General features: G+C 41.3%; 1 protein-coding gene across 7 annotated transcripts in view; it reads left to right on the top strand.

The window, feature by feature from the left end:
* The first annotated feature begins 9,479 nt into the window (after positions 1–9,479).
* lrp8 (low density lipoprotein receptor-related protein 8, apolipoprotein e receptor) overlaps positions 9,480–11,001 on the top strand; it is a 167,927-nt gene continuing 166,405 nt past the window's right edge. For 2 of the 7 annotated variants that reach the window (XM_040031458.1, XM_040031456.1), the window contains exons 1-2: positions 9,482–10,080; positions 10,872–10,997. In XM_040031458.1, coding sequence (XP_039887392.1) covers positions 10,014–10,080; positions 10,872–10,997 — 193 coding nt within the window. In that variant the 5' untranslated portion in view covers positions 9,482–10,013. Of the gene's footprint in view, positions 10,081–10,871; positions 10,998–11,001 lie in introns of all 7 variants that reach the window. The other 5 variants (XM_040031454.1, XM_040031455.1, XM_040031459.1 and 2 more) reach the window with 5 other exon arrangements.

Raw genomic sequence — 11,001 nt, 5'->3', positions numbered from 1 at the left:
ATGTAGCAGGATATGAGTTCCAGTGTCAGTGTGATTATGCCCCACTAAAGCCAGAAACATTCTGCAGTGGGAGATGGTCTGTGAATGATTTCAAAATGCAGGTGAAGGACGGGAGAGCACACAAATACAAATGTTCATTTCTGTCTACTTGTGTTGCTGATAAATTAAAGTGCAGGTCTTCCAAACAGCTTGACATCTTGCATTAAACATATCTGAGATGCAATGATATATTAAACATATCAACAGTGGCTGTAGTTGAAAGCCAAAACAAGCTTGGAGTAAGAATTTTATGTACTTGGCAAATACCAAGCTCTGAAACAAAGAACATCCTGGCAATTTTATTGAAAAACAGAGGTCATGCTGCCAGAAACATGAAGGCTTTTTGGCAGTGAGGTTCATTCAACCCCATTTGTGTTTTAACCACTACAAGCTGTTTGGAAAGAAGTGCCACCAATAGGTTTGACCCAGATGAAGTTACCTGCCAAATGATTTTATTTTTCTACAAAATTTGCACTATCCGTTCATAAATCAACATCAGCTCTCAAGCAACAAAAGCAGGACAATTCTCCATCAAACAGCCGTGACACTGGTGTCTTCTCTCCTCTTTCCTGTGTCTACATATAGCTGTTAACTCTTCAGCATTAGATAGAAATGCTGGTTTTTGGCAGCTCCAGGTGTAGCCTAGCTCAGTGGATGCCCTTATCCCCGTGGCTCAGTACCAACTTTTGTGGAAGAAAGAATAAGGTCAGATGTCAGGGGATGAAAGGGTTGTGAATCCAAAACACAACTCAAGACCTGCAAATCAAGAGGCTTTCTAGATCAAGTGATGTGAACATGGTGGTGGTTATTCCAGTCCACAGTCTGTATAATAAGATGTCCTGTCACTACATTAATGTCAAACTAAATACAGCATCATGCTCATTTCTGACAATTATCGCTCCCAGTAGAATGGGATAAAGCACTGTATGCATCTGATAAGTCACTTTAGCCTCATGACAGTGTGTTGCTTATTAGCGAGAGCCACGTGTCAGTTGAGCCTTCATAACAGGACTTGTGACGGTTATGTCCATTTTTAAAGACAATCTATTTTTTCCTCACCTATATGAATTATTAAAAAAGGATTGATGGCAGGCTCCAGTTTTGAAAACAAAGTCAACGTGCCGATGTGAGCAGTGTGAGCAGGCACTACCCCCAGTTTCTGATCAGTGGGCTGAAGGCCATCCCACCTGCTACAAACTGAAAGGCTGCATCTTTGACTGGTTGCCATTCTATCGCAGGGCCAGCACAGAGAGATACACAACCATTCGTGCTCACATTCACACCTACGGCCAATTTAGAATCACCAACGAGCACGTCTTTGGACTGTGGGAGGAAGTGGGAGTGTCCTGGAGAGAGCCCGCAGAGGCACAGGGAGAACATCCAAACTTCACATATAAATAGGGATGGGTACCGGTGTCCGGTGCCATGATGGCACCGGTTCTGACATAAACGGTAGTAACCAGACCGAAAAGCAGCGCACATTTCGGTGCTTTATTTCGGTGCTTTTTTTTCCTGAGCTGTGATACACTTCTAGCCAATCATTTTACGTTTCCGAGGATAGTAGGCGGGTCCAGGTACGTACGTTTTTTTAGAGCAGAGCTACAGATTAAAATGCCCAAGGCGAAGCGGTCAAAAGTCTGGCTGTACTTCACAGCAAAATATGCAAACTCAGCAGCCTGCAACAAGTGCTTTAAGATGATACTGTGATACTGTCAAAGGAGGTAACACCTCAAATCCGATGAAACACCTGGCGACGCATAGCGTTTTTTTTTAAAAGCCGAGAAATGCGCCGTATTTGATAGCTTGCTGCGAGACCTCACACCGAGCACATCAACTGCGGGTGGGTTGCCTGTTATCTGACCCTGAGTTAGCAACATCCCCCAAAAACATGAAGAGGAGAGTCCTGGCCCCTAGCCCTGCCAGTGTAGTAGAAATGATGACGGATGATGACGGCAGCAGCAGCCGTTATTCTCTGCGTGAGTAGCTTAATGTTGTTCGGGTGCAATTTACGTTGAGTAGGCTAACCACGTTATTAAATTAATGCAGGTAAGGTGAACTAGCAAACATCATCATAGCTACATGCAGCTGTCTTCTTGTTTGATGGCAGATGCTCCCTTCACCCTGGCCAAAAAGGCTAAAATGACCAAAGAAAAAGAGGGAAACAGCTGAACATGAGAGGTTTTTGGACAAAGTTTGTGTTTTTTCCATTGTTTAAGCACTGCTTCCAGCCAAGAGTGATACCATATATGCCCCACAGCTGCAGAAAAGGCTAACATTGTTATCTTTTTACAAAAAAACCAGCTGAACATGAGAGGTTTTTGGACCAATTTTGTGTTCTCCATTCTTTAAGCACCGGTTTGAGCACCGTTTGAGCACCGGCACCGTTTCAAAAGTACCGATTTGGCACCGGTATCGGATAAAACCTAAACGATACCCATCCCTACATATAAAGGACCCAAATGGCCAAATAACACAAATTCCACAGTGGCAGTAATTTACAAAAATACTGAATGCCTTTTTAAAATGGTCTCTTTTTTTTTTTTTTTTAACTGTCTCTGGTGATGCACATTACTTTTAAACAGTGGTTTTCATTCCATTTTCAAATACCATGGTTTAGAAATATAGATATTTAAATAGTAATAGTAATATTGACGGTGAGAAATTTGTAGAGGATAAGGGGAAAAACAGTGCTTTAAGTTTGATATCACTGAAAGAAGCTAGTTCTTGATTTCATTTTTTTAAATCCAAGAAAATACATAGAAACAGCATCATAAATATGGATTCAAAAATCAATAATACATATCCTCTAACAGAGCACATTAAAGCAAGCTTCCTAACCTTTTCTGCTATATTGTCTGATGATGAAATGACGTCAAAATCTCATCTCTCACCTCTTCGCCTGCAGCAGGCACCTGGCCAGCTATCGACCAGACCTCACTTGTGGTTTTTGGGTCACAAGCTGTGACAGGAAAGCAGATGACTCTCCTGTCCCATATCCAGTACTGTGCCACACACACACACACGCAAGCACACACATTGATGCTCCGCGGGAAACACACAAGATTTGCTGACCACCGGATCTGTTGGCTTCCTCCGACAGCACTATCTGTCTCGTGCCAGACAGTGGGCGCAGTGTAGAAAAGAGAAAAAGGGAAGAAAGAAAGGACAGAAAATGAAAGAAGAACAGTGGGAACGAAAAACAGAGGAAGAGAAAGCGAGCATGGTTAGAGTGAGCGCAGGCAAAGAGAGGCAGAGAGATGGGCAGAGACAGAGGAGGAAAGCAATCTTCTTAAAGGTCTGAAGGTCTGAGTCGGACTCACTCACCACCCTCCGGCAAAGATGAATGCACACGTTAGCTCCAGCTGTGTGTGCAGGGATGAAAGATGAACACGATTTCAGCATCGACCTCAAGGGGGGGTGAAGAAATTGTTAAATATAGTGTTGAAACATGACAGCATGATACTGCAGTGGAACTGCCCTGCTGCATGGTCTCACCTCAGACATTCAATGGCAGGCTGCTAGCATGCCCTCCGTATCGCACTCTCTCTTCATTCAGGTAGACCTGCTGCTGCCCGATGAAATCAACGACCTTCTCCACTTCAGCGGGTGAATGTGACTCGACGCAAAGGAATCTCATCACAATCTCTGAGAACCTCTTTCATTAATCAGCGTTTATCCCAGTTGAACAGTTCAAAGAATTTAATTCATTTTTCTGAAAATGATGTCCAAGTTCCCACTGCACAGACATACCTGGAATCTCTGGGATCATTTTAAAGGCCTGCAGACGAAATAGCCAATACTCACCTTTAACTTTGTGTGGACTCTACTAACTTGAGAGAAAATATTATCTGCCTCTTTGAATGCTAAATCCTCTGTTGTTGGTTTTGAACGTGGGATTTTGGGGGGATTTTGTGAAGAAGGCTTTTGGCAGCTACATCTGAAAAATGGCACTAATGAGAATGGAGAGAATAACTCAAAACAGTAAAGCTATGAAACCAGCGAAAAGCTTTTGTAGAGTTGAATGAAACTACAGAGCTGAGTAATAATAATCTGCAGGTGTTACAGTGGTGAGAACTTTCACAGCACAGCGGAGCGAATGCACTCATTTGATCAATTGTTCATATAAAGAAAAAAAAAATCAACTAGGCTGCAGACTGTATCGTCAAATGCCAAGAATTATTATTAGCTTGAGCTCACTGTTGGCAATGCACAAAAAATACGATTTTAACCGATTCCAATGAGATACTACTGGCAGAAAGAGTTTTTTATGTACTTTTAGCCAATCTCAAAGCCTCTCCATCTAATGCAGCTGATTTTTCTTCCTGCAGATTGCTGCTCACTTGCAATAATTCAGGAAGTTTTATGCATGTGACCTTTTAATTCGCTGATATTCACGTTCACCAGTACTGTGGGGCTATGCCACAGGTGCAGCAGACACAGTGTTATCCTCTGAGCTTCAAAATGGCATCACATGTACATGAAAAGTCAAACATGTGCAATAAACTCAGAGGATCTAAAACCAGATACGCACAGTTTAAAAAAAAAAACCCAATTTGTATACTATAAGAGTTTAAGTTTTCTTGAGTTTCTCTAGCTGTTCTGGTATGTCTCCTGTAGTAATAACATATGCATTTGCTTTTGTGATGTACTCTTTCCCCCGAGGAACAACAAACACTGCTAGCAGTTAATGTGAAAGTGATGCCAAACATCCACCCCCCCTTTTAACCATTTTCTGCACCTGTGCTAGCTTTTTAATGTTTCATTCACACTCTTTTTTTTTATTGAATAATGTATAAGAGGCACGAGTTGTATTTTTTTCCTCCCCTTCTATTTATACAGTAGTTTTATTCATTATTCATGTGTTGATTCATGTGTTAAAGTCATTTCATGCACATGAGCCATGCTGAACTGCAGAAAATCAAAACTGAACTCTTGCTGCATAGAACAGCAGTGCAGACCCAGCTGTTCCCTTTCAATGCACACACTTTTCATTCAGTTCAAGATTTAAGGTCACTTTTCTGGCTTTAAGTATCTCTACTGATATGACTCTACATACCCCCAACTTTGTTTTATTCTTAAACTATTCACTATGATTCTTCCAGACAGCTAAAAATCCACCAGCCTCATATTTCAACAAAACATATGACACATATCGCTTACAATTTTTTAAATGAAAGCACGGCAGTTACTCAACTGTTTAACAAGCTTACTTTAGAAGATGAGGAACCAAAATAAACCTTGCTAAACGCACTGGAAAGCATTAAAAAACAGCTCCAGCTTGCGGCATTTGCCAGTGAATAAAACATGATTTGCCAGTGGTGTTCCCATTTATTAGCTAGCTTATATTGTTTCCCATAGCAACACAATGCATGAAAATTAGATGTATGTGGGAAAATTACACGAGGACTTCTAATGTTATCTTTTACATTTATCACTGGATTACAATGGCCATTTCGGATGCTGCTGACAAACTTTAAAAAGGACATTTACAGAGCAAAGACAACACGGCTTTATTTCACACCGTGTTGGAGAGAAGACTTTATGAATACGTGGTGATTCCACTGAACATGCTTGCTTTCACATGAATTTTCATCTGGTGCTCACTCGAGTCCCGCCATGTGGTAGTACACTGAAAAGAAAAACTTGATGGAGAACAAAACAAATAGTGAGTGCTGCTCAGTGAACATTTCATTGTGACCAGTTTCTGGCTTGTAGGAGCAGAATATGATTTGAGCACACGGGAGTCCTTATTCCTGAAAAAGGTCTCTGTTTTTCCAGTTATTTAGCCAAAGGTCAGTTTTTCAAGACAACCTCATGACTGTTTGGGACAACAGTGTGATTTACATTACCAATATGCCTTCTCATTTAGCTGTCAGGTACTTATTATGTTGTCAGCATGTTGCTCTGCACTGTGTATTCAGGTTGAGCCAAATTCTAGGAATAACAACTGATCCCCTCAATTATAAATGATATAAAGAGGTGAGGCTCTGCACAAAGTGAACATTTAAGGGGATTTGGAGAGCCAAAAATGACCACGAGCAGCTATCAGCAACTGTGTGATTCAAGGTTGTCTTAAAAGAATATTATGGCATCTCTGGTAATAAACGTATTTGCCAAGCGTTACACTGGTTTCTGTATCTGTGAGTATACAACCCAATGCTATCATCTGTTTAAAGTCTTTGAACCACCGTCCATGTGCCCTCCATTTAGTTGTGACTATACAGACTTTTACACCGCTACGCTACAAGGCCGCCAACTGCTTATGTGTCCTTCAAGTGAAGTAGAAAGTAATAAATATAGTACTGTGCAAATGTTTTGAGTCACTCCTTTGTATTTTTGAAGAGGTTGCAACAGTTCTCTAAGCTTTCTGAAGGTCTTTCAACGTTTTTCTTTGGACATTATCTGCTTTTTCACTCATTTCTGGTACAGTCCTTGTACCTGAGCATTTTCAGATGTATGTTTTTTGAGACACTGTTTGTTTAAGCACTTTGTTACCAAGCGCCTGTTGCTAAAACACATAATTTTTTTCTCATTTTCGTTGGTGGCACCTATGAAAAATGACGAAATGGGACTAGTGAAGAACAAAAGACAACGAGTCCGGCCTAAAAAAATAATGTGACATGGGATCTTAGAGATGCACTAGATCGGTTAATCCATGTACGGTTTACTGAAGCCTCATCAAAAATAGTTTTAGTGAAACGATGGCTGTGAAAAAAAATCAGTGGCAACAGGTCTAATTGAGTGATGAATCCATATTTTAAAAAATTTGGTTCAGATCATTGTCAATATGTACAGAAGAGGCCAGGACAGAGGTACAACAGTGACCTTCTACAGCTTGTAAAACATGGTCCGCAGCTGGTGAGTCGTGACTCATAAACAAATGACTCCTCCGACTGTCGCTGGGGCACTCATCAGTAACCTGCATCCACCGTATGACATGAAGAGCTAATGGTGGATAGAAATTACTGATGTGGTTACATGGTAGAAAAGCCATGCTTTAAGCAACCAGGTAGAAGACCTGACTCAAGATAGAAATACCCAGGTAGTGCAAATTTTTCAGTTTTATTACGTGACAATATTGTGCAGGCTCCTAACGAGCTATAAGGTTAAATACTTTAGTGATTGTTAAATAACAGTGTTAAGAAATTATTTTATACCTTTGTTTAAAATGTTATACTTTTGAGACTATGTCACCCACCCCCACTTCTAGCTACAAAAAAACCTGATAGTAGCCAAATTGCTAGTATGAAACTTTAAAATGAGCCCAAAAGCAAAGAGTGAAGTCATGATGGCTGTGCCCATGTTCTATGTACAATCTATGATTTCGATTGGGACACAATATTCGAATTTGGTATAACAAATACATCCATCACCTATCCACTTGCGTATCCTTAAGTCAGTTAAAGTAACTTAACTGAGTTGTGTTTTCCTATCCTCTCAATTCAAGTGCATAACCCTGAATACGGTGGCCGCTGTAGGGCAAACAACTCTGGCCGCCATTCATCTGTAGCGAGTGTAGACTGTCAGTTTGCTGTTTACTTAAGCAGCCAAGATGGCTGCAGTGTCAATATGGCGGGTATCCATGTCTGTTTACTCTGAAGGAGGCTGTAAAACTTTGTGAATGTCCAATACGAGTCGATGAGTCATCGATGCTCACTTCTGTCCCATGACAGCGATACTGAAGTGAGTTGTTAAGAATAATCTGAACTTTTTTGTTGGTAGGCACAGGGGTTAAACTGTGAAACTTTCTTTGAGATGGATCTAACATTTTGGACTTGAACACTTAGAGAATAAACATTCATTCAAACTATTTCGACTGTGTGATGTATTTTTTTTAGAACCTCAAACCCTGCGTAAATTGGCATAATGTTATAATCTGCAATAAAGAGGATATCAGTAAATGTGGACAAGTTACGAGTATTTTCTAGCCACATACATTAAACGCAGTGGCGGCTCCTGAAAAAAATCTCAGGGGGGGCAATTTTTATGATATCGACTAAAATGACCCATTTAATGAGTACATCAAACAACACAATTTTAATTTGTTGCTAGGTGATTAACTCATACAGTGATACCTCATGCCCACTAGATGGCAACACACAACAGAAAGCTTTCCTCTAGCTACATAAGTTACAGGTAGAAAGCGAAAGAAATTAGCATCCAGTAGCCTTTAAGCAAAAATGAATGTGTCCACTTACTCATTACTTAGGCTACATCAATCCAATGTTGTGTGGTGTAATCAAGCAACAATATAAAGCCGGCTGCATCATATAAATCAATATGCACAGCCTGTCAGCCACGACTTGCGCTGGAACCAACTCCGACAAAAAGTCCTGTTGTATGCTTTTGACTTCTCCTTCGTTGCCTGGGTTAGTTGAATTTCGGGCTTGTCAGGTCCCAACTCTTTAACTTGCAGTTTTTCTGCCATTGTCCTTCTGGCAAAAGGGTAGGTTAGAAGCGATCTAACCGAATTTGGGGGAGGCTGTGCCTCAACCGTTAACAATACCGCTGCCATCGTCTCTCTCTGACCTTATAGCTCACTTAGGCTACTGACTGAGGTAAAATTCTAGAACAGCAAATCTTCGCGCGTTTTCTGCAGGGGCGCAATTTTAAGCGCCCCCAAACCATTTAATTCAGCGACGCTGATAGGTCAAATATTTATTATTTTCCCCTGGCAACCATTTAATGATAGGCTATTTCGCTGCATATCAAGGGCGCTTTGACGAGCGCCCCAGAAGAAGAAAAACACCGTTTGTTGGTTGAACTTTAATGAGTCAGCTGGTGAAAATGTTAAAATACGCCTGGCTGTATATGGGCACACACATAGTAAAACTATCATTGATGAATTTTTTAAAAATATATATTTTTACTCCTCCACATTTGGGGGGGGCGGAGCCCGAGCGCCCCCTATGGGCCAGCCGCCACTGATTAAACGTGATTAGGCAGAATTTCAACGTCCATCTCAGCCACTGTATTGAAGATGGTGTGACAACAGAGCGGCTTTCACAAACTGGCGCCCGCTTCTGTTTAATGGATTAAATTCTAAGTTTATGAGAACACATCAAGTGACTGGAAGACATAATTACACACTAAACAGTGAATATTTATGAGCACAACATCATTTTTTTCTGTTGAACAACATAAATAAAATGCCTTTTTGTACCTTTAAGGACATTATCATTTTACAGGGATTTGTATAGTCACTGGGGAACGTTCTTTGTTTCCAGTTTTTGCGCAGCAGCCCTTAAACTCTTATATTCAGCCACCTTTGTATTTTCACCTGCTGATACACCAATGAAAAAATCGCTAGGTTAAGACCACAAAACTACCGGGTTAGGACTAGTGAAAAAAGACGGTCTGCATTACAGTACACACCCACTTCCAGAAAAAGTGAACCACGTTTCAGAGAACCTGTCTGGGGTTTCCGTTGTTTCACGGAGGTGGGCAACTTCCTCTTGCTTGTTACATTTCCTTAATTTTGGCTACATTTTTAAGCCTTTGACTAGCTTACCGGCATATATATCATTCAAGCAAACTCAAGATGAGGAAGTCAGAACTATTTATTTAGCAGTTTACTTTCGGTTTGCTACTAAAATGCTCAATAGGAAATAAAAGAAAAGTGACTGTGACTCAGCTCTTTCTGCAGATGTGTCTCCTCTGGCTAGCAGCCAGCCACGTAGTTTTTTTTTTCCTACCTACTACTTTAACCGCAGGCACCATCACACGCTGAAACTATCCCGCCCATAAGCGTCACTGATTCAAATTGCAGCCGAGGCAGAGGGAGAGAAAGCAGCAAGCCGGGCTGAGCACACTCACACACTCCGAGCAGACAGGCTGGCAGAGCAGCACGGAGCGAGTCACTCGCTGGAGATTCTTCACACTGTCTTTTTTTTTTTTTTTTTTTTTTTTTTGGGTGGGTGGGGAGGAAATTTTACTTACATGCGGACAACCGCGGAGCCCCCCAGGATCTAACGATGTGGACAGAGGTCGGAAAGCTCGTGCTATTACATCTGTTACTCCTGGACCTCCATTGCGCTAAAGGTAGGGGACTTGTTTCGAGGTATAGAGGGGTGAATTTCCATCGCAGCGCGGACACTGGCAACGCTTTCTCAGGGGATCTGGGTTGCCTGTTTGAAAAACAAAACAAAACAAACGAGTTGTCTGTCAGTGCGATCGGCGTCTTCTTAAGTGCCGAGATAATGTGCTGTGTGCATCGTGCGTACATACTTATGTCCGCATTTGGACTGCTATTAACGGCGGTAGGAGGTGACAATGAATGAAATAAAGGGCAGCACATGCTCTCTAGCTGATGCTGGAAGATGGAAAAAGGCTGTCAGTGGTGATGTGGTCGCTGAGTGGAGATTGTAGTGGTGTGCATTGGATGCATTCTTTGTAATTGGAGCTAACATTTTGAACAGATGAAATAGCCTGAAATTGGTCTGAATGTTTAAGTGTCAGCAGGAACTTCGGCAGCAACCTAAGTTAACCAAAGGTGGCATAGTGGTACATAAACAACAGCATGCCCATTACAGTCATGGTGGAAAAAGGGATAGTTGGCATTTGAAAAACACTTGAATTATTACTTGATTACAGCAGCAACATTATTAGTTGGGGCAACTTTACCAATTTCCCACTTTCATTAGTCACAAATGAAAGTTTGTCAGTTAACCTCCCAAACTTGTTTGTAATTTGTTGCATTTTTGTTTCTCTGATTCACTCCTGTGAAGTTCATAATGTGATCTCTAAATGAGAAATGAAAGTGACAGACAGTTTGTCTTTCTTTCTTTCTTTCTTTCTTTCTTTTTTTAAAAAATATTTCCCTCAAAACACAGGAACTCACACGCAGTCAGAGTGTGAGACCGGGCAGTTTCAATGCAAGAGCGGAGCGTGCATCCCGATCGTGTGGAGATGTGATGGAGATGATGACTGCCCCGACAGCAGCGATGAGGAGAATTGTCGTAA

Source organism: Simochromis diagramma, unplaced genomic scaffold (genome assembly GCF_900408965.1).
Source record: "Simochromis diagramma unplaced genomic scaffold, fSimDia1.1 OVJJ01000284.1, whole genome shotgun sequence".
NCBI classification, from domain to species: Eukaryota; Metazoa; Chordata; class Actinopteri; order Cichliformes; family Cichlidae; genus Simochromis; species Simochromis diagramma.
Note: the sequence above shows the minus strand (reverse complement) of the source record. Positions and strands in the feature narration are given on the sequence as shown.